Genomic DNA, 22,262 nt, shown 5'->3' with positions numbered 1-22,262 from the left:
AAAACAAGACATAGCACAGCTATGCTAATAAGGAATAAAAGAATGGTTTGAGCTGTCATAAATGTGAAGACAGAAAAATAATTCTGCAGTCCTGAAGGCTAAAAATGACTTGGTCCAAAAGGGGTTAACATGTACTTTAGAAGCACTTTGACACGGGGTTAAAGCTGCTTTCTTAGGCTATGTGCACACATTGCAGATTTGACTGTGGAACTTTCTGTGCAGATTCTGAATTTCTTGACAGAAAACGCAGGTCAGAATCTGCACCTTTTAAGTATAGAAACATAAAAGAGAAAAGATCCGGCTTGTATTCACAATCTGTTCTCCTTCAGCTCACTGTCACTCCCCTCATGGAGGCAGGACGTTGCATCACAATAATCAGACACTTCCCTGTATGAGTGTCGAGCAGGCAGCTAGGTGAGTACTCATGCCTGGCATGTATTTTAGGGTGGTCGCATGAAACACTTCTGAGTCAGAGGGGCACCTACTCTATGTATCCCAAGTGGTGGACTCGAGCAGGGGGGTCAGCAAACACCGGCGTACAACATACTGTGGGAAACTTTCCATTTCCTGCTTGGTCAGCACATGCCGTGACTGAATAAAGTTAACTTCTCAGTCTGGTTTGTCCATATTTGCTGTATCTGCTTAACAATAAGTGTAGAAAACAGCATAGACGATGACACAACTTATTGCTTTTTCTCTCTGTATGAATTATTGACACTGGCGTAACTGCAGCAGGGGCCCCGACTACCATAGTAGTATTGGTCTTCTCATATGGGATCCTTTTGACCCCCTAGGCTCCAGGGCCCGGGCACAGCTGCAACCCCTGCTCCCAGTATGGTTATGCCCCCTGATCATGGAACATACAGTACTTGCCTTATACTTAGATATGCAATCTTGTTTTTATAAGTAGAAATTACTCTGGAGGTCAATGGTCATCAGTGGAGCCCCTCTGGCTTCTGTCCGTTTTCTTCACACTATTGGCAATGTACTGTCTATGAGCCACAATCAGAGGGCCTCAGCCACTTCATTCTAGAGCTTATTTTGGTTTGATGGCCAAAGACACCACCGATCCTTAAACAGAAGCAGCTCTGGTTTTACTGCACCCCATTTAAAGTTTCCTTCATGAACAGAGGTGCCCCCATCCTCCCTGTGTTCAGGAACTACAGGACACCTCCATTCATTTAAAAGGGGCCATTCTGCAGTCCTGCTTATAGGTGGGCAGGAGCGCCAGCAGTGTGAGATGGATGTACCACTAAGGCTGGTTTCACACTTGCGTTTTTGTCTGCTGCGTTTTTTTTCAAAAAAACGCATGCGTTTTTTTTCCCTATATTTAACATTGAAAACGCATGCGTTTTTTTGTGCATGCGTTTGGTCGCGTTTTGCAACGCATGCGTTTTTTTACTGCATGCGTTTTTTTCTAAAATGCTACTTGTAGTATTTTTAGAAGCGTTTTTTGGACCAAAAAAAAACGCATGCGTTTTCATGCTTTTTTTTGTGTCAAAAAATGCATTGGAGTCAATGGGGACGCATGCGTTTTTTGGTGCATGCGTTTTTTGCGTTAAAAAATGCATGCGTTTTTTTATTAAAAACCCTGAAAACACACTAATATGCCATCACCCAACGTAAAGGTGATAAAGGGATCCTAACCCTACCCCTACCCCTAACCCTAAGGGATCCTAACCCTACCCCTAATCCTAACCCTAACCCTAACCCTACCCCTAACCCTAACCCTACCCCTAACCCTAACCCTAAGGGATCCTAACCCTACCCCTAACCCTAACCCTAACCCCTTTATGGTTAGGGGTAGGGTTAGGGTTAGGGGTAGGGTTAGGATCCCTTAGGGTTAGGGGTAGGGTTAGGGTTAGGGGTAGGGTTAGGGTTAGGGGTAGGGTTAGGATCCCTTAGGGTTAGGGGTAGGGTTAGGGTTAGGGGTAGGGTTAGGGTTAGGATCCCTTTAGGGTTAGGGTTATGATCCCTACCACTAACCCTACCCCTACCCCTAACCCTAACTATTTCTGTTTATAGTGGGTTTTTTACTTTTTTTTAATGATTGGCAGCTGTCACACATTTCTCAGCATGCGTTTTAAAAACGCAAACGCATGAAAAAACGCATGTAAACGCGGTTAAACGCCGCGTTTTTTACACCACATGCAAAAACGCATGCGTCAAAAAAACGCAGCGTTTGCATGCGTTTACATGCGTTTTTTCACCATGCGTTTTTTTGCGTTTTTTACCGCAAAAACGCACCCAAAAAAACGCAAATGTGAAACCAGCCTAAGGCAGGACTGTGACTTCATCAATCCCAAGGTGGCTGAGAGTGCTACAGTCAGACCGACACTGATCAGAAAAGAATAGGCTCGCAATATGACAGGACAAGCTCTAATGGGAACAGCTTAACCTAGCTAAGTCAATGAGATAACTGGTCGATAGCTAGCTTTCTACTCCACAAGCTCAGGTTAGCTGATCTGGCATATTTTCTTCATGGGACAAAATCATTGATAGACCTTTGTGACTTATCTCCCACAAGAACAATGGATTGGGCACGTTAAGATCCAACAAGCCCAACCTCTTTATTCTCTGACATCAGCTGTCAGGATGCTGATCCTGCTGAAATTTGGAGGTTCAGTAGAATTTATTTCATTTGTATGACTAGCCCATGTAGGCAAGCTGAAGGGCTTGTTGCAGTTTTGTATAGGGGCTAATTTACTGATCAATGAATATCTGACTGCTGGGACCTCTACTGATCCCAAAAATGAGAACCCTGTGTAAATAAAGTTTATGGGACTGCCAGAGGCAGCTGAGTACTGTCCTTGGCTGTATGTCAGTCGTATAGAAAATGAATTGAGCAGACCACCGTTCCTTTTAGATGAGGCTCTGCAGAACCCTGTTGGGTCCCAGGAGCCTAACTCTCAGCAATCGGTAAGTTATCTATTATTTTTGTAACCGATTATTCTAAATGCAAGGGAGCGCATTGTCACTGTGCTTTAAAAAGAATATGGCACAGTGACAAGATCCTACTGAGCATACATCAGAATTGACAAACGATGCATGCTCAGTAGAGCAGGGACTAGCCCATCCCCAGAAACAGACATCGCTGATGACACACTTCGTTTCAGAGTGTGGGCAGAAGCTGTGGCAGTGACCAGTGGGGGCAGAGGCAAGCAGCAGCATACACTGTGGCTTCTTATCATCAGACAGGAAGTAGGTAAAATAAAAGAAATAAATCCGTTAGATAGTGTAGTGCGGGAACGATAGGGAATTTTCAATTAAAGTATATTAGAAAATTGATTAGATTATTACATTAAATATGTAGACATTTAGGATTAAATGTCAGGTTAGTTTTGAACCACCCCTTTAAAATGTAGTTTGGAACATCTTAAGTAAAAGCATATGCCAAATTTGTTTACCAAATCTCACTTACTTTTCATTTTACGTTAGCTCTCTTCAGATGAAATAGAATGAATCCTTCTTGAGGGATGAGTAAGAATACAGTAGTACGAGCCTCATCATTAACTGATTGGAAATTAATTGACAGTGGACACTTTGGATCTGTCTACAAAGCAAAAAGTAAGGATTTTAAAGAACATGTGGCAGTTAAGATACTCAACAGGTAAGTTTAGCCTGCTCGATCTGAGCTGATCATGCTTATTATGGATAGCCGATTTGTAACTTGATTGACAAAGGCAATAAAATAAGAGTATATTCAAATGACATGAATAAACAGCAGATTTTCTGATTACAATTTAGACATTGTGGATGAGATTTTTGTGAAATCTTCCCTACGAGCTGCAGAGAAATCCCACATTGAAAATTGATCAGAGCTGCAGATTTGACGTCCGCAGCCAGTCAATATACAGTTGTGCTCAATAGTTTACATACCCCGGTTAAATTTTTGCTTTCTTGGCCTTTTTTCAGACAATATGAATAATAACAAAACACAAGGCCAAGTCGACCTGTCATTGGCCACAGCAGAACAAAATGAAGGTTTTGGAATGGCCATCTCAGTTACCTGACCTCAATATCATTGAGCCACTCTGGGGAGTTTTATGCTAGACAGCCCAGGAATTTACAGGAACTGGAGGCTTTTTGCAAAGAAGAGGGGACAGCTTTACCATCTGAGAAAATAAAGAACCTCATCCACAACTACCACAAAAGACTTCAAGTTGTCATTGATATTAGAGGGGGCAATACACAGAATTAAGAAATGGGGTATGTAAACTTTTGATCAGGGTCATTTGGATGTTTTTGGTTGTCATTACAATTTTAACATAGTAACATAGTAACATAGTTAGTAAGGCCGAAAAAAGACATTTGTCCATCCAGTTCAGCCTATATTCCATCATAATAAATACCCAGATCTACGTCCTTCTGCAGAACCTAATAATTGTATGATACAATATTGTTCTGCTCCAGGAAGACATCCAGGCCTCTCTTGAACCCCTCGACTGAGTTCGCCATCACCACCTCCTCAGGCAAGCAATTCCAGATTCTCACTGCCCTAACAGTAAAGAATCCTCTTCTATGTTGGTGGAAAAACCTTCTCTCCTCCAGACGCAAAGAATGCCCCCTTGTGCCCGTCACCTTCCTTGGTATAAACAGATCCTCAGCGAGATATTTGTATTGTCCCCTTATATACTTATACATGGTTATTAGATCGCCCCTCAGTCGTCTTTTTTCTAGACTAAATAATCCTAATTTCGCTAATCTATCTGGGTATTGTAGTTCTCCCATCCCCTTTATTAATTTTGTTGCCCTCCTTTGTACTCTCTCTAGTTCCATTATATCCTTCCTGAGCACCGGTGCCCAAAACTGGACACAGTACTCCATGTGCGGTCTAACTAGGGATTTGTACAGAGGCAGTATAATGCTCTCATCATGTGTATCCAGACCTCTTTTAATGCACCCCATGATCCTGTTTGCCTTGGCAGCTGCTGCCTGGCACTGGCTGCTCCAGGTAAGTTTATCATTAACTAGGATCCCCAAGTCCTTCTCCCTGTCAGATTTACCCAGTGGTTTCCCGTTCAGTGTGTAATGGTGATATTGATTCCCTCTTCCCATGTGTATAACCTTACATTTATCATTGTTAAACCTCATCTGCCACCTTTCAGCCCAAGTTTCCAACTTATCCAGATCCATCTGTAGCAGAATACTATCTTCTCTTGTATTAACTGCTTTACATAGTTTTGTATCATCTGCAAATATCGATATTTTACTGTGTAAACCTTCTACCAGATCATTAATGAATATGTTGAAGAGAACAGGTCCCAATACTGACCCCTGCGGTACCCCACTGGTCACAGCGACCCAGTTAGAGACTATACCATTTATAACCACCCTCTGCTTTCTATCACTAAGCCAGTTACTAACCCATTTACACACATTTTCCCCCAGACCAAGCATTCTCATTTTGTGTACCAACCTCTTGTGCGGCACGGTATCAAACGCTTTGGAAAAATCGAGATATACCACGTCCAATGACTCACCGTGGTCCAGTCTATAGCTTACCTCTTCATAAAAACTGATTAGATTGGTTTGACAGGAGCGATTTCTCATAAACCCATGCTGATATGGAGTTAAACAGTTATTCTCATTGAGATAATCCAGAATAACATCCCTCAGAAACCCTTCAAATATTTTACCAACAATAGAGGTTAGACTTACTGGCCTATAATTTCCAGGTTCACTTTTAGAGCCCTTTTTGAATATTGGCACCACATTTGCTATGCGCCAGTCCTGCGGAACAGACCCTGTCGCTATAGAGTCACTAAAAATAAGAAATAATGGTTTATCTATTACATTACTTAGTTCTCTTAGTACTCGTGGGTGTATGCCATCCGGACCCGGAGATTTATCTATTTTAATCTTATTTAGCCGGTTTCGCACCTCTTCTTGGGTTAGATTGGTGACCCTTAATATAGGGTTTTCATTGTTTCTTGGGACTTCACCTAGCATTTCATTTTCCACCGTGAATACCGTGGAGAAGAAGGTATTTAATATGTTAGCTTTTTCCTCGTCATCTACAACCATTCTTTCCTCACTATTTTTTAAGGGGCCTACATTTTCAGTTTTTATTCTTTTACTATTGATATAGTTGAAGAACAGTTTGGGATTAGTTTTACTCTCCTTAGCAATGTGCTTCTCTGTTTCCTTTTTGGCAGCTTTAATTAGTTTTTTAGATAAAGTATTTTTCTCCCTATAGTTTTTTAGAGCTTCAATGGTGCCATCCTGCTTTAGTAGTGCAAATGCTTTCTTTTTACTGTTAATTGCCTGTCTTACTTCTTTGTTTAGCCACATTGGGTTTTTCCTAGAAAATTTTAAAAGAGAAAACACAGTAGTTTGACAATAAATGGCTTCACCCAACCATTAACCATGAATGGAGAAAAAGTTTTGGTGTTATCATTCATATTCTCTGAAAAAAACGGGGTTTGTAAGCTTTTGAGCACAACTGTATATTGCTCGTGTTATTGCAGATTTTACCCATTGCAATGTCTGCTCCATAAAACCCTGTTTCTAATGTATTAGAAGGAACTAGCATAATCATTTTTCTTTGTACTTTCTTAAAGGAATGAGCTCCAGGGCATCAAAGAACTTCGTTCTGAGGCAGAGAAGATGGCTTCTGCCTCTGCCAGTCCATATGTAATCCGCCTATTTGGGATCATGGAGGGACATTCCCTGGAACTGGGTATTGTAATGGAATACATGGAGTATGGTAGTTTGTGTACCTTAATGGAGACAGTCAGACCTATTCCTTGGACGTTAAAGTTTCGTATTATTCATGAAGTGACATTAGGTATGAACTGGCTGCATAATTTGACACCTCCTCTGCTGCACCTTGACCTCAAAACAAAGAACGTTCTCTTAAATGAGGGGCTGCATATAAAGGTGAGCTTCAGTTAGAGAAACACAATTACCATTGATATTATTAATGTCTTAATTTAAGAAAAACAATACATGTCATATCAAACTAAAGCTAAGAGGGTGTCGTAGTTATATCTGGTTTATAGGGTGTACAGGACCCCGGTATGGATGATGAAGGCAGGGCTGAAAGGTGACTCAAAATGCCCAAGGTGCGGTGAGGAAGGTGCTGATCTTCTACATATGATGTGGTCGTGTGCTCGCCTCTTTTGGGTGAAGGTGCTTAATTTGATTCAAGAGGTGACAGGGGTAAATGTGGTGCGCAGCCCGCTGACGTTCCTCCTGGGTTGTATGGATGACATTGCTACGGAGGAATGTGGAAGGTTGATTATTGCAAGATTGTTGTATGCTGCGAGGAAGCTTATCGCGATGCATTGGTTGGATGAAAGACCACCAGGTAAAAAGGAATTTATTAATAAAATAAATTTTATTGTCCTCATGGAAATTAATATATACATCAAGAGAGGTCAGAATACAAAATTTGAAAATGTGTGGGGCAGATGGATGGATTACCCAGGCGTGGCATCTGCTGAGTTATTGCACAGTAGAATGGGTGTCATTTTGTTGCTTCTGGAGGAACTTTTACATGTACTGTTGTGCTTTCGTAAAGCTGGGTATAACTTTTTCATTAGGTGATGTTTCAGATGGTTAATATTGGATAAAAGGCAGGGGATTGGGGGCTGGGAGGAGAGAGGGGGGATGGGTTATTGGGTAAGAGTGTTGTTTACGTAGAATGGAAAATATATTAATCTGTTTTGTATTCATTGTACCTGTCTGGAAAATGTATCAAACTGTGTTACATGCTTGTCCTATGCTTTAATAAAAAGTATTTGATTAAAAAAAAAAACTAAAGCTACCAAGCAGGATAGGCGAGTAAGCCTCTGCCAGGTACCTCTAGTGGCAGCTTACCTGCTCTGAGAACAAAAGGGTCAGGCATTGAAGGCTAACAGTCTCCATCTTCCTTCTCCTCATTTGTGTGGGAGAATTAAGAGACTTAAGGTACCTTCACACATAACGCGGCCCTGCACTTAGTAACCCTATGTTTACCCTGGTTACCCGGGGACTTCGGCATCATTGAAGACAGTTTCAACGATGCCGAAGTTGTTCCCCGGACCGTTGGTCGCTGGAGAGAGCCGTCTGTGTGACAGCTCCCCAGCGACCACACAACAACTTACCAACGATCACGGCCAGGTCGTATCGCTGGTCGTGATCGTTGGTAAGTCGTTTAGTGTAACGGTGCCTTTAAGCTGCAGGTTCAGCCAACTTGCCACCAATGTGTATGTACAAACAGGTGATATGAATCAGGGACCAAGTTGGATCTCAGCTTCTAATTGTGCTGTCCAGAAAAGACATTACAACCTAAGAAACTTAAATTATTAGATAACACTTTGACAAATAATGGATGACCATCAACCACCAGCTACCATGCATGGCTTTAATTTATGTGTCCTTTCTGTACTTCAGTCTCGGTTCCCATAAACATGAAATAGTCATCAAACTGTTCTGAAGTATTGTAGGTAGGATCTGTCAGTATCCAAAGGTGCACATACATATTAAATGAAAGTTGATAGACAAATTATCTAATGTGGTCCAAACCACCTCAGAAAGCAGAGGTCAAGGTAAAAAAAATATTTCATGTTGGAAAAATCTGATTCCCGTCACATGTGACCGCTGAAGCTGTGGTGCCGCCAAAGCAGGTGGCTGTGAGTGAGTGGGATGGCGGTTCCACAGATTCAGGTAAACCATGCTCTGCACATATCTTATCTAGGATTTCCTTACTATCTGTATTTATTGGTGTGCTGGCTCCTTCTGGCTTCTTGGGTATTACTCACCAGTTTATCATTAGGAATACCCGTTCACACCTTGTATACATGTGTCCCTCCTTTTATAACTTGTGTACCATGTTTGCCTTTAGTGTCACCAGTTTGTAGCTGTGGTTAGTGATGAGCGAATATACTCGTTGCTCGGAGGGTCTCCAAGTATTTGTGACTGCTCGGAGATTTAGTTTTTGTTGACTCAGCTGCATGACTTACAATTGCTATCCAGCCTGAGTACATGTGGGGGTTGCCCGGTTGCTAGGGAATCCCCACATGTATTCAGCCTATCTAGCAGCTGTAAATCATTCTGCTGCCGCGACGAAAACAAAATCTCACCACCACCCGAGCGTGCTCTGGAAAACCCGAGCAATACAGGCTCATCACTAGGTGTGGTGCCCCCTGCTTTTTTCACCATTCTCTGTCACCATCTTGTGTATTGTATTATGTCCTACTTTTAAAACTTTTTTGACCTAATAAAATCTACTGTGCTGTTTTTAAAATGGTATAACTTTTGGGGGTTTCCCAATATATGGGACCCATAAAGTCACTTCAAACATGGATAGGTCCCTAAAAAGATAAATTTTGTAAATTTCCTTGAAAAAAAATGAAAAACTGCTGCTACATTTTTAAACCTCCTAAAATGCTAACAAAATAAAATAACATTTTACAAATGGTGCTGATGTAAAGCAGGCATGAGGGGAATGTTATTTATTAATGTTTTGCTATGGTTTGACTATCTGGATTAAAGGGATAAGCATTCAAAGTTTGAAAATTGCTAATTTTTTACATTTTTCTCAAATTTCTGATATTTTTTTATAAATAAACACAGACCATATCAACCTAAATTTACCATTATCATAAAGTATAACAGAAAAACAGTCTAAAAATCACTGGGATTTGTTGAAGCATTCCAGAGTTATTACCACATAAAACAGGGGTGGGGAACCTCAGGCCCTCGGGGCATTTGCGGCCCTCGATGAACTTTTATCATGCCCCAGAGCAGATTTTCAGGGACCGCATTCTTGGGCAGGAAGTTGTATTTTAATTATAACCAGCTCATTAATTTCTTCTTGCTCTGTTAGCACACACATGCAGTGTTGACTACTAAACACTTAAGGGCATGCAATGAAAGATTAGGTCCTAAAACCAGTGCCAGAGTAAGGATGTACTTTGTGGGTGGAGTTTGTATGGCCCCCAAAGGATGGTATAAATATCCAAATGGCCCTTGGCAGAAAAAAGATTCCCCACCCCTGACATAAAGTGACACTGGTCAGATTTAAAAAAAATTGTCTCCATCACTAAGGGGTTAAAATAATTTGGAACAAAACAATAGATCAGTCATGTCTTGTTAAAACTTTTATAGGAAATTCTTATCTACAATTTCAGATCACAGACTTTGGCTTGTCCAAGTTTACAAGTAGCGCCTCTACGCAAGGTACTGAAGACTGTGAAGGGGTTGGCGGTACTCTGGAGTACATGCCACCTGAAGCATTTCAAGAAGGGTACCAGCCAAGCACATCAACCGATGTTTACAGGTAATTCACGACAAAGAGTAACCAAACATTAGTTAACATTTTTAAATGTGTTATTTTAATTGCAAACAGATAGGTGGGGATCCAGGTCGTGAGGCCAATAGATCAAAACTGGCCAGGAAATGTGCACCTCAGAAGACAGGAGCCCACAGCCCCTACCTGAGGATGCACACAGATCAGAGAATGGATGCAATACAAAGTCTATGCTCAAAAGCCAGGAGAAGTGTGCAGTTTAGAATAGAGGAGGAGCCCACGCCTCCTACTCGAGTGCAGATAATAGATAAACGTACAGAGTACAATCTGTGCACATGCTCAGGTAGGAGCAGAGCGCTACTCTCTCGCTAACCCTTCTCAGAACTTTATTTCTCAGGATCCAGTCTCATACCTCTCTGCATGCAAATAAAAGAATAACAAAAAAAGTTAATAAATGATTAGTTACTTTTTTTTTTGCTCCCCTTGTTCCCAGAGCCATAACTTTTTTAATTTTCTGTCAAAATGACCATGTGAGGGCTTTGTTTTTTGAGGGACAAGTTGTACTTTTGAAAGACACCATTGGTTTTAACATATCTTGTACTGGAAAATGGGAAGAAAATTCCAAATGCGGTGAAATTGCAAAAAAAGTGCAATTCCATAGTTGTTTACCATGTTCGCTAAATGCTAAAATTGACCTGCCATTAGGATTCTCCAGGTCATTACGAGTACGTAGATACCAAACATGTCTAGGTTCTTTTTTATTTAAGTGGTGAAAAAACTTTGGTAAAAAAATGGCACCATTTCCCAAGACCTGTAGCATATCCATTTTTCGTGATTTGGGGCTGGTTGAAAACTTATTTTTTTGCACGCCGAGCTGACATTTTTATTGATACCATTTTGGTGTAGATATGATCTTTTGATCACCCGTTATTGCATTTTATTGCAATGTAGCGGCAACCAAAAAAACGTAATTCTGGCATCTTAAATTTTTTTTTCTTTATGCCATTTAGCGATCGTGTTAATTCTTTTTTTATATTGATAGATTGGGCGATTCTGAACTCGGCAATACCAAATATGTGTATGTTTAATTTTTTTGAATTTTATTTTGAAAGTGGGGTGATTTGAACTTTTATATATTTTTTATTTTTTTTATATTTTTAAAAACATTTTTATGTACTTTTTGCATGCTTCAATAGTCTTCATGGGAGACTAGAAGTTGCAGTTCTCTGATTGGCTCTGCTTCATACAGGTGATGATGAAATCGCCTGTATGTAGCAGAAATGCTCATTTGCTATGAGCGCCGACCACCAGGCGTTGCTCATAGCAATTCGGTTATGACAACTATAGAGGTCTGCTGGAGACCTCTGGTTGTCATGCCAACCGTCAGTGACCCGCGATCACGTGACGAGGTCACTGATGGGCGGGATTTCTGATGCGCTTACTGGAAGCATGAGTTAAATGCCACTGTCAGAGAATGACAGCAGCATTTAACAGGTTAACACTGCGGGTGGATCGCTATTCCACCAGCAGCTGTTAGATGCACATGTCAGCTGGTCAAAACAGCTGGCATGTGCCGGGAAAGATGTGGGCTCAGCACCGAAGCCCACATCAAAGGGAGGGATTTCAACCTGGATGTACTATTACGCCCAACATCGGAAAGGGGTTAATATTTCCATCCCCCAAAAAACTGTTTGTTTTTATCACCATTGTGTAAGAGTATGTACACACATTAAGCATTTGCAGCAGAAATTTCTGCACCATTTCTGCATCTCTCAGCAGGAAAATAGTTGCGTAAAATAGGTGTGGTTTTTACGAGCGTTTTTTGTTGCAGATTTTTCCATCTCATTAGTATGGGTGAAATTCTATGCACAGGTTGGAGATTTGTCTTAGATTTGTTACTATTTTCTGCACAGATTTGTCACAGTTGCTAAATGTGTCATTTCTTTCAGCATTTTGCCTGTAGATTTTATGTATACTAATGAGAGGGGGAAAATCTGCACCAAAAATGCATGTAAAAACGTGCATATTGTACGCTACCCTAGGGTATGTGTAGATGTTGAATATTTTGTGTAGAAATTTTGGCACCATTTTGGCATCTTTTGGCAGGAAAAGTGCAGCTTACAATGCTGTAGTTTTGCTGCGTTTTTTTTACATGCGTTTCTCACACTCATTAGTATGAGTGAAATCTGCAACAAACATTCTGTAAGAATTGAGATGATACCGATGTAACCCCTTAATGACTGCCGATACGTCTTTTAACAGTGGCATGTAAGGGGCCTTATTCCTCAGCACAGCTTTTTAACAGTGCTTGGGAAATAAGTAGATAGTGCCCCCCAGCGGCGGAAAATCTCCAGGGTCTTAGGTATTGGGGGTAGCTGAGAACTCAGAGAACATGATTCGAGTTGGTTTTTACTGTCCCAAGTCATATGATCGCCGTTATTCGGTGAATAACGGCGATCACAGAAAAAAAGTCTGATTTAAAATCCATTTCTCTCTCCTCTAATATGATCTGACATATCAGTGAGGAGAGAAATGGGGTCCCCCAAGCACCTCACGGTACCGAATCAGTGATCCTCGGTCCCCTTTCTTCCTTCTGCAGAAGATCTGCCTGCCTGCACTCGGCAACCGAGGAGAAGTGGGCAGCAACTAACAGAATGTTTTTTTAACAAGGAAAAATGCAAAGTACTACATCTGGGCATTAAAAATGAAAAAGGCATATACAAAATGGGAGGAATAGGGCTAAGCAACAGCACATGTGTAAATGACTTAGGTATACTAATAGATCATAAACTGAACATAAGTCAACAGTGTGATGCAGCAGCAAAAAGGCAAATGCAATTCTGGGATGTATTAACAGAAGCATACAGTCTAGATCATGCAAAGTCATTATTGCCCTCTACTCCTTTTTGCTCAGACCTCATCTGGAATACTGTGTCCAGTTTTGCGCACCACATTTTAAAAAAGACATCAACAAACTGGAGCAAGTTCAGAGAAGAGCAACAAGAATGGTGACCGGCCTGCAAACCAGGTCCTATGAGGAACGATTACAGGATTTGGAATGTTTAGCTTGCAAAAAAAGTAGACTGAGAGGAGACTTAATAGCGGTCTACAAATACAGTTAGGGCCAGAAATATTTGGACAGTGACACAAGTTTTGTTATTTTAGCTGTTTACAAAAACATGTTCAGAAATACAATTATATATATAATATGGGCTGAAAGTGCACACTCCCAGCTGCAATATGATAGTTTCCACATCCAAATCGGAGAAAGGGTTTAGGAATCATAGCTCTGTAATGCATAGCGTCCTCTTTTTCAAGGGACCAAAAGTAATTGGACAATGGACTCTAAGGGCTGCAATTAACTCTGAAGGCGTCTCCCTCGTTAACCTGTAATCAATGAAGTAGTTAAAAGGTCAGGGGTGGATTCCAGGTGTGTGGTTTTGCATTTGGAAGCTGTTGCTGTGAGCAGACAACCTGCGGTCAAAGGAACTCTCAATTGAGGTGAAGCAGAACATCCTGAGGCTGAAAAAAAAAAATCCATCAGAGAGATAGCAGACATGCTTGGAGTATCAAAATCAACAGTTGGGTACATTCTGAGAAAAAAGGAATTGACTGGTGAGCTTGGGAACTCAAAAAGGCCTGGGCGTCCACGGATGACAACAGTGGTGGATGATCGCCGCATACTTAATTTGGTGAAGAAGAACCCGTTCACAACATCAACTGAAGTCCAGAACACTCTCAGTGAAGTAGGTGTATCTGTCTCTAAGTCAACAGTAAAGAGAAGACTCCATGACAGTAAATACAAAGGGTTCACATCTAGATGCAAACCATTCATCAATACCAAAAATAGACAGGCCAGAGTTAAATTTGCAGAAAAACACCTCAAGAAGCCAGCTCAGTTCTGGAAAAGTATTCTATGGACAGATGAGACAAAGATCAACCTGTACCAGAATGATGGGAAGAAAAAAGTTTGGAGAAGAAAGGGAACGGCACATGATCCAAGGCACACCACATCCTCTGTAAAACATGGTGGAGGCAACGTGATGGCATGGGCATGCATGGCTTTCAATGGCACTGGGTCACTTGTGTTTATTGATGACATAAGAGCAGACAAGAGTAGCCGGATGAATTCTGAAGTGTACCGGGATATACTTTCAGCCCAGATTCAGCCAAATGCTGCAAAGTTGATTGGACGGCGCTTCATAGTACAGATGGACAGTGACCCCAAGCATACAGCCAAAGCTACCCAGGAGTTCATGAGTGCCAAAAAGTGGAACATTCTGCAATGGCCAAGTCAATCTCCAGATCTAAACCCAATTGAGCATGCATTTCACTTGCTCAAATCCAGACTTAAGACGGAAAGACCCACAAACAAGCAAGACCTGAAGGCTGCGGCTGTAAAGGCCTGGCAAAGCATTAAGAAGGAGGAAACCCAGCGTTTGGTGATGTCCATGGGTTCCAGACTTAAGGCAGTGATTGCCTCCAAAGGATTTGCAACAAAATATTGAAAATAAAAATATTTTGTTTGGGTTATGTTTATTTGTCCAATTACTTTTGACCTCCTAAAATGTGGAGTGTTTGTAAAGAAATGTGTACAATTCCTACATTTTCTATCAGATATTTTTGTTCAACCCTTCAAATTAAACGTTACAATCTGCACTTGAATTCTGTTGTAGAGGTTTCATTTCAAATCCAATGTGGTGGCATGCAGAGCCCAACTCGCGAAAATTGTGTCACTGTCCAAATATTTCTGGCCCTAACTGTATGTCAAGGGCTGTCACATTGTAGAAGAATCATCTTTATTCTCATTTGAACAAGGAAAGACTAGAAGCAATGGGATGAAACTGAATGGGAGGACACACAGACTAGATATTAGAAAACACTTTTTGACAGTTAGGGTGATCAATGAGTGGAACAGGCTGCCACGAGAGGTGGTGGGTTCTCCTTTCATTGAAGTCTTCAAACAGAGGTTGGACAGACATCTGTCTGGGATGATTTAGTGAATCCTGCTTTGAGCAGGGGGATGGACCCGATGACCCAGAAGGTCCCTTCCAACTCTACCATTCAATGATTTTATAAGAATTTTCTCATTGGCTGCTTGCTTTTGATCACTGTAATAGACTCTATCACAATGATCAAAAGCCCCCAATATTTCTAAATATGGCAGCACTTGGGCTGTGCCTCTCTCTTTTCTCCTTACACTACATCCAAGTGCTGCCCTGTCAGAAACAAAAAAGCATCATAAAATAATTTCTTAGTCCGCAAACCCCCTAAACCTCTGATTACCCACCCCCATTCTGCATAATCCCCGCATCCCCATTGTCAGGGGATTGTAAGAAAGTATTTTATTTTTTTTTTATAATTTTATTTTTTTCTAATTTTTTGCAGTTAGGCTTGGGCTTAGGCTTATGGTTAGGCTTACTAGGGTTAGGGTTAGGATTAGGCTTATTAGGGTTAGGGTTAGGCTCTTTAGGGTTAGGCTTGATAGGGTTACGCTTATTAGGGTTAAGCTTATTAGGGTTAGGCTTGTTGAGGTTAGGCTTATAAAGGTATGCAGTAAAAAAAATACTAGATTATTGTTATTTTTTTTTAGGCAGGTAAATAAAGAAATGGCCTACAGAACAGTTAGCTCTGGGCAAGCGTATAGCCTGCTTTGCTCCAGCAGCAAAGCGGAATCTGCCTCTGAAGTAGAGCTATTTTCAGTGAGTGATGACGACTCTTACTCCACGGGATCCCACAGACCGATGGTAGCTGAGTTGGTTGTCACTGCTGAATCTTCAGAGGTAGGACTCTGGAGCAGTTCCCCCACCGCTGTGGTATCATGAGGGTTCATTTTCCCCTCAAATTCCCCCTTTTTCTGCAGCCCCTGGAATAAAATTAAATGCCACCAATTTTACACCTTTTGATTTTTTCCAAATTTTTGTTAGCCCAGAAGTCCTACAATTGATCGCCCGCCAAACAAATTTATACACCCGACAATATATCTCCCAAAAACCCACTGTAAGGACTGGTGGAACGCACTGAGTTAATATGGATGTTATAATTGGTGCGTTCGCAGCCTGGGGTCCACCGTGAAGGAGACAACCTGCTGCTAGAAAATGACGTTACTGTATGGCTGTATAACTGAACTCAATTACTTCACTGAGTCACACAGAAAAGAACACGCTGTGCCCTGTTAGCGTTACAGGGGAACACAGCTAACTGCTGAGCTGATGGCAGTCAGTGGTCACGCACACAGACAAGCACACAAAAACTCCTCACCGGAGGTGCCGGTATTCTAGAGGCTTATTTCAGCCGGGTCCCTGAATACAATCATACAAACTCCTCACCGGAAGTGCCGGTCTTCTAGGGGCTTATTTCAGCCCGGTCCCTGAATACAATCATACAGGCGCGAACACAATTAGAAAGCTCATAACATGAAGTGATTCTAGTGCATGGCCGTGCAGCCATGCAAACCTTTTATAGCCGCAGTAGCTTCAGGACCTTCCTAGAGGACCAATGGAAGCTGCTACAATACCAGAGCAACTTCAGGACCTTCCTAGAGGACCAATGGGAGCTGCAGCAGTACCTGAGCATGTGACCCCTGACCTCCAATGAGAGGTCTTACCATGCTCAGAAGGGAAAAAGCAGGACTTAGTCCCAGAGACGTCTGCTCGCCGCTGACCAGTACTGGCTACAATGGCTGAGCCTTGGAAAGCAGCAGAAACCATCCACACAGTATCAGGCTGAGCCAGACGCTGGGACCGACGTCTCCGCTGAGCAGGCTCCACTGCCGCTGGATCCTGTTCCTGGATCCCCACAAATGTCCCCAAATCAAAAAATTTTGGGGCCTTACCCTGAACATAGGATTGGTAAAAAAAAAAAAAACACACTCCTCTCCTACTGGGCAACAAAATCTGTCCACAGCACCCCTGTATTTGCAGCCATCATGACCCGAGCCCGTTATGAAGCCCTAGTGAGATTCCTCCACTTTAGTGATAATTCCCAAGGCCCTCCAAGAACTGACCCCAACTATGATCGGCTAAACAAATTGAGACCCCTAATTTCCCTCCTACAACATTTATTTCTTAATTCCTATGCCCCAGAGTAAAATGTGGCAGTTGACGAGTCCTTGATGAATTTCAAGGGCCATCTGTCATTCCGCCAATTTATCCCCTCCAAGTGAGCCAAATACGGCATCAAACTATATAAAACATGTGAGAGCATGTCAGGCTACACATTCACATTCCTAATCTATGAAGGTAGGGACTTCCAAATCAGCCCCTAGACAGTTGACATCCCAGGCAAAATTGTCTGGGAGCTAATGGCACTCTTTCTACATCAAGGGTGCCATGTCTACACAGACAATTACTATACAAGCATCCCCCTATACAAATCATTCCACGCTGCAAATACAGGGACCTCTGGAACAGTCAGGAAAAACCAAGTGGGCTTTCCGTCAGAGTTGGTGTCCAGATGTCTGGAGAAGGGGGAGTCATTCTCACTTGCAAGTAGACCAACTTCTTGCAGCGAAGTAGAATGACAGGAAGGAAGTCTACATGCTTACCACACTGCACGCGGACACCACTGTAATGGTCATAGACAGGGGCGCCAACAGGGACAAACAGAAACCAATCTGCGTCAGAGATTGCAACAAATTTATGGGTGGCATTGACCTGTCAGACCAGGTTCTGCATCCATGCCTGTTGAAGCGAAAGACCAGGGCCCGGTACAAAAAGGTAGCAATTTACCTCATCTAGATTGCTACCTATAACAGTTTTGTACTGTACAAAAAATCCAAAGGACCGCTCACTTTCCTGCAGTTCCAGCAGAACATTATTGAGAATCCCATATTTGAGTCGATGACACAGAGGGAAGCCTTTGAGTTTGAGGATGTCCGGAGACTTGCAGAGCACCATTTTTCTTGCCCTGTCCCTGCCATTCCCGCCCAAAAGTATCCCCAAAAAAGATGCCAGGTTTGTAGGAAGCATGGTAGACGGAGTGATTCCCGATACTATTGCCCCACGTGCCCATCCCACCTAGTCCTTTGTATCTCCCCCTGTTTTGAACCCTACCATACATCTTACAATTATTATGTTTTGTTTTGTTATTTTTAATAATTTATATTTTCTGCTTACTGGGCCCCAGTAGAGTAATTTTTATGGAACAAGTAATGAAGAGAATATTTTCATCAGTAAATCCCATTTTACCCCATTTCACAATTAATTCCAGGACTTGATCAGTCACATACCAAACTACTATTCTGACAAATTCTCGTCCACGTATACACGTCTGTACACACCAGAATGTGGACCCACAAATGTTCTTGAAAAGTAAGGTCATCTGAAAATTAATTCTAGAACTTGATTACTCACAAACATTTTTGACCATTTATCTAACTTTGACTGTTTTTATGACTATGTCTTGCTACACAAAACTTTTGTTTCCATTTATATTACTTATATACAGTATTTATGTTGGTGATACGGGCAAGATCACTTTATTGGAGGATCTCTAATAAAGAGGATGTTCCGTACTTATACACTATGGGCTTTACTGTATGGTTCTTGCCAAACCTCTAGTACCAGACAATACTTTCAGGATTCTGTAGGGGATTGGTTGCTTTGTGCATATAGCGGTTCCTACCTTGGCGGGTGGAAGCTTGCTATGGTGTGTTAGGAGTCGAGTTCCCACCGCTGCACAGGGGGAATCTCGAACCTTGTCTGCTGCGGTCTTTCATTCTGCATCAGCCGCAGTGGAGCCTGCTCAGCGTAGAGGTCGGTCCCAGTGTCTTGCTCAGTCTGGTTCTGTGCAAAGGGTTACTGCTGCCTTTCCTGGCTCTGCCATTGTAGCCTGTACTGATCAGCGGCGAGCAGATGTCTGGGACTAAGTCCTGCTTTTCCCCTTATGGGCATGCCCAAAGAAAGTTCTCTCAGTGGAGGTCTGGGGTCACATACCCAGGTACTGCAGTAGCTCCTATTGGTCCTCCAGGAAGGTCCTGAAGTTGCTCAGTTACTGTAGCAGTTCTCATTGGTCCTCTAGGAAGGTCCTGAACTTGCTGCAGCTATAAAAGGTTCGCATGGCCGCACGGCCATGCGCTAGTATACACTTGTTTATGTGTGTGTTGTGAGTGAAAGTCGCTCTTTAACCCCTTTACCCCCAAGGGTGGTTTGCATGTTGATGACCAGGCCAATTTTTACAATTCTGACCACTGTCCCTTTATGAGGTTATAACTTTGGAACGCTTCAACGGATCCCAGTGATTCTGACATTGTTTTCTCGTGACATATTGTACTTCATGATAGTGGTAAAATTTGTTTGATATTACCTGCGTTTATTTGTGAAAAAAAAGGAAATTTGGCAAAACTTTTGAAAATATGTCACAGAAAATACTTAATAAGTAAAATTTACCACATGTCTACTTTACATCAGCACAATTTTGGAACCAAAATTTTTTTTTGTTAGGGAGTTATAAGGGTTAAAAGTTGACCAGCAATTTCTCATTTTTACAACACCATTTTTTTTAGGGACCACATCTCATTTGAAGTAATTTTGAGGGATCTATAATGATAGAAAATACCCAAGTGTGACACCATTCTAAAAACTGCACCCCTCAAGGTGCTCAAAACCACATTCAAGAAGTTTATTAACCCTTTAGGTGTTTCACAGAAATTTTTGGAATGTTTAAATAAAAATGAACATTTAACTTTTTTTTCACAAAAAATTTACTTCAGCTCCAATTTGTTTTATTTTACCAAGGGTAACAGGAGAAAATGGACCACAAAAGTTGATGTACAATTTGTTCTGAGTACGCCGATACCCCATATATAGGGGTAAACCACTGTTTGGGCGCATGACAGAGCTCGGAAGCGAATTAGCGTCATTTGACTTTTTAATGCAAAATTGACAGGAATTGAGATGGGACGCCATGTTGCGTTTGGAGAGCCACTGATGTGCCTAAACATTTAAACCCCCCACAAGTGACACCATTTTGGAAAGTAGACCCCCTAACGAACTTATCTAGAGGTGTGGTGAGCACTTTGACCCACCAAGTGCTTCACAGAAGTTTATAATGCAGAACCGTAAAAATAAAAAATCATATTTTTTCACAAAAATTATCTTTTCGCCCCCAATTTTTTATTTTCCCAAGGGTAAGAGAAGAAATTGTACCCTTAAAGTTGTTGTACAATTTGTCCTGAGTATGTTGATGCCCCATATGTGGGGGTAAACCACTGTTTGGGCGCATGGGAGAGCTCGGAAGGAAAGGAGCGCTGTTTGACTTTTCAATGCAAAATTGACAGGAATTGAGATGGGACGCCATGTTGCGTTTTGGAGAGCCACTGATGTGCCTAAACATTGAAACCCCCCACAAGTGACACTATTTTGGAAAGTAGATCCCCTAAGGAACTTATCTAGATGTGTGGTGAGCACTTTGACCCACCAAGGACGTCACAGAAGTTTATAATGCAGAGCCGTAAAAATAAAAAATCATATTTTTTCACAAAAATTATCTTTTTAGCCCACAGTTTTGTATTTTCCCAAGGGTAACAGGAGAAATTGGACCTCAAAAGTTGTTGTCCAATTTGTCCAGAGTACGCTGATACCCCATATGTGGGGGCGGACCACCGTTTGGGCGCTTGGGAGGACTCGGAAGGGAAGGAGCGCCATTTGGAATGCAGACTTAGATTTAATGGTCTGCAGGCGTAACATTGCGTTTGCAGAGCCCCTAATGTACCTAAACAGTAGAAACCCCCCACAAGTGACCCCATATTGGAAACTAGGAACTTATCTAGATGTGTTGTGAGAACTTTGAACCCCCAAGTGTTTCACTACAGTTTATAATGCAGAGCCGTGAAAATAAAAAATCTTTTTTTTCCCACAAAAATTATTTTTTAGCCCCCAGTTTTGTATTTTCCCAAGGGTAACAGGAGAAATTGGACCCCAAAAGTTGTTGTCCAATGTATCCTGAGTACGCTGATACCCCATATGTTGGAGTAAACCCCTGTTTGGGCGCACGGGAGAGCTCGGAAGGGAAGGAGCACTGTTTTACTTTTTCAACGCAGAATTGGCTGGAATTCAGATCAGATGCCATGTCGCGTTTGGAGAGCCCCTGATGTGCCTAAACAGTGGAAACCCCCCAATTATAACTGAAACCCTAATCCAAACACACCCCTAACCCTAATCCCAACGGTAACCCTAACCACACCTCTAACCCAGACACACCCCTAACCCTAATCCCAACCCTATTCCCAACCGTAAATGTAATCCAAACCCTAACTTTAGCCCCAACCCTAACTGTAGCCTTAACCCTAGCCCCAACCCTAACCCTAGCCCTAACCTTAGCCCTAACCCTAGCCCTAACCCTAACCCTAGCCCTAATCCTAACCCTAGCCCTAACCCTAACCCTAACCCTAATGGGAAAATGGAAATAAATACTTTTTTTATTTTTTTTATTTTTCTCTAACTAAGGGGGTGATGAAGGGGGGTTTGATCACATCGCGTTGCTGCGGGGGTCTCAGGGAAGCCCGCAGGGAGCCCCCTCCTTGCGTGATGCTTCCCTATACCGCCGGCACACTGCGATCATATTTGATCGCAGTGTGTCGGGGGTTTATGTGCCGGAGGCGGTCTGTGACCGCTCCTGGCACATAGTGCTGGATGTCAGCTGCGATAGGCAGCTGACACCCGGCCGTGATCGGCCACGCTCCCCCCGTGAGCGCGGCCGATCGCTATGACGTACTATCCCATCGAGGGTCAGATAGGCCCAGGTCACCTCGACGGGATAGTACGTCTAAGGACAGAAAGGGGTTAATCATCCCCTTCCTTGTGTTTGAATGCTCACGTAAGGAGGATGATTGTAATCTAGCGCCCGACTTTACTAACATAGTACACAAACAGCGTCTATTGCTGTGACCGCCAGTGCGGCGCCGTGCGCTATCATCGCGCTTTCCAAACCCAAGTCAGGGTGGTTAGTGGCATCCGTCAGTGTGGCACCGCATGCACTCTCGTGCTACTTTATTATTATTTCCGTTACGTGCGGTGCTGCGGCC

At 42.3% G+C, this 22,262-nt stretch overlaps 1 protein-coding gene across 6 annotated transcripts in view; it reads left to right on the top strand.

The window, feature by feature from the left end:
• The first annotated feature begins 354 nt into the window (after positions 1-354).
• RIPK3 (receptor interacting serine/threonine kinase 3) overlaps positions 355-22,262 on the top strand; it is a 117,451-nt gene continuing 95,543 nt past the window's right edge. For 4 of the 6 annotated variants that reach the window (XM_069761012.1, XM_069761001.1, XM_069760983.1 and 1 more), the window contains exons 1-4: positions 355-414; positions 3,439-3,610; positions 6,564-6,882; positions 10,119-10,267. In XM_069761012.1, the coding sequence (XP_069617113.1) occupies positions 3,477-3,610; positions 6,564-6,882; positions 10,119-10,267 (602 nt within the window). In that variant the 5' untranslated portion in view covers positions 355-414; positions 3,439-3,476. Of the gene's footprint in view, positions 415-2,532; positions 2,920-3,438; positions 3,611-6,563; positions 6,883-10,118; positions 10,268-22,262 lie in introns of those variants that run through there. The other 2 variants (XM_069760993.1, XM_069761020.1) reach the window with 2 other exon arrangements.

Source organism: Ranitomeya imitator, chromosome 1 (genome assembly GCF_032444005.1).
Source record: "Ranitomeya imitator isolate aRanImi1 chromosome 1, aRanImi1.pri, whole genome shotgun sequence".
Lineage (NCBI taxonomy): Eukaryota > Metazoa > Chordata > Amphibia > Anura > Dendrobatidae > Ranitomeya > Ranitomeya imitator.
Note: the sequence above shows the minus strand (reverse complement) of the source record. Positions and strands in the feature narration are given on the sequence as shown.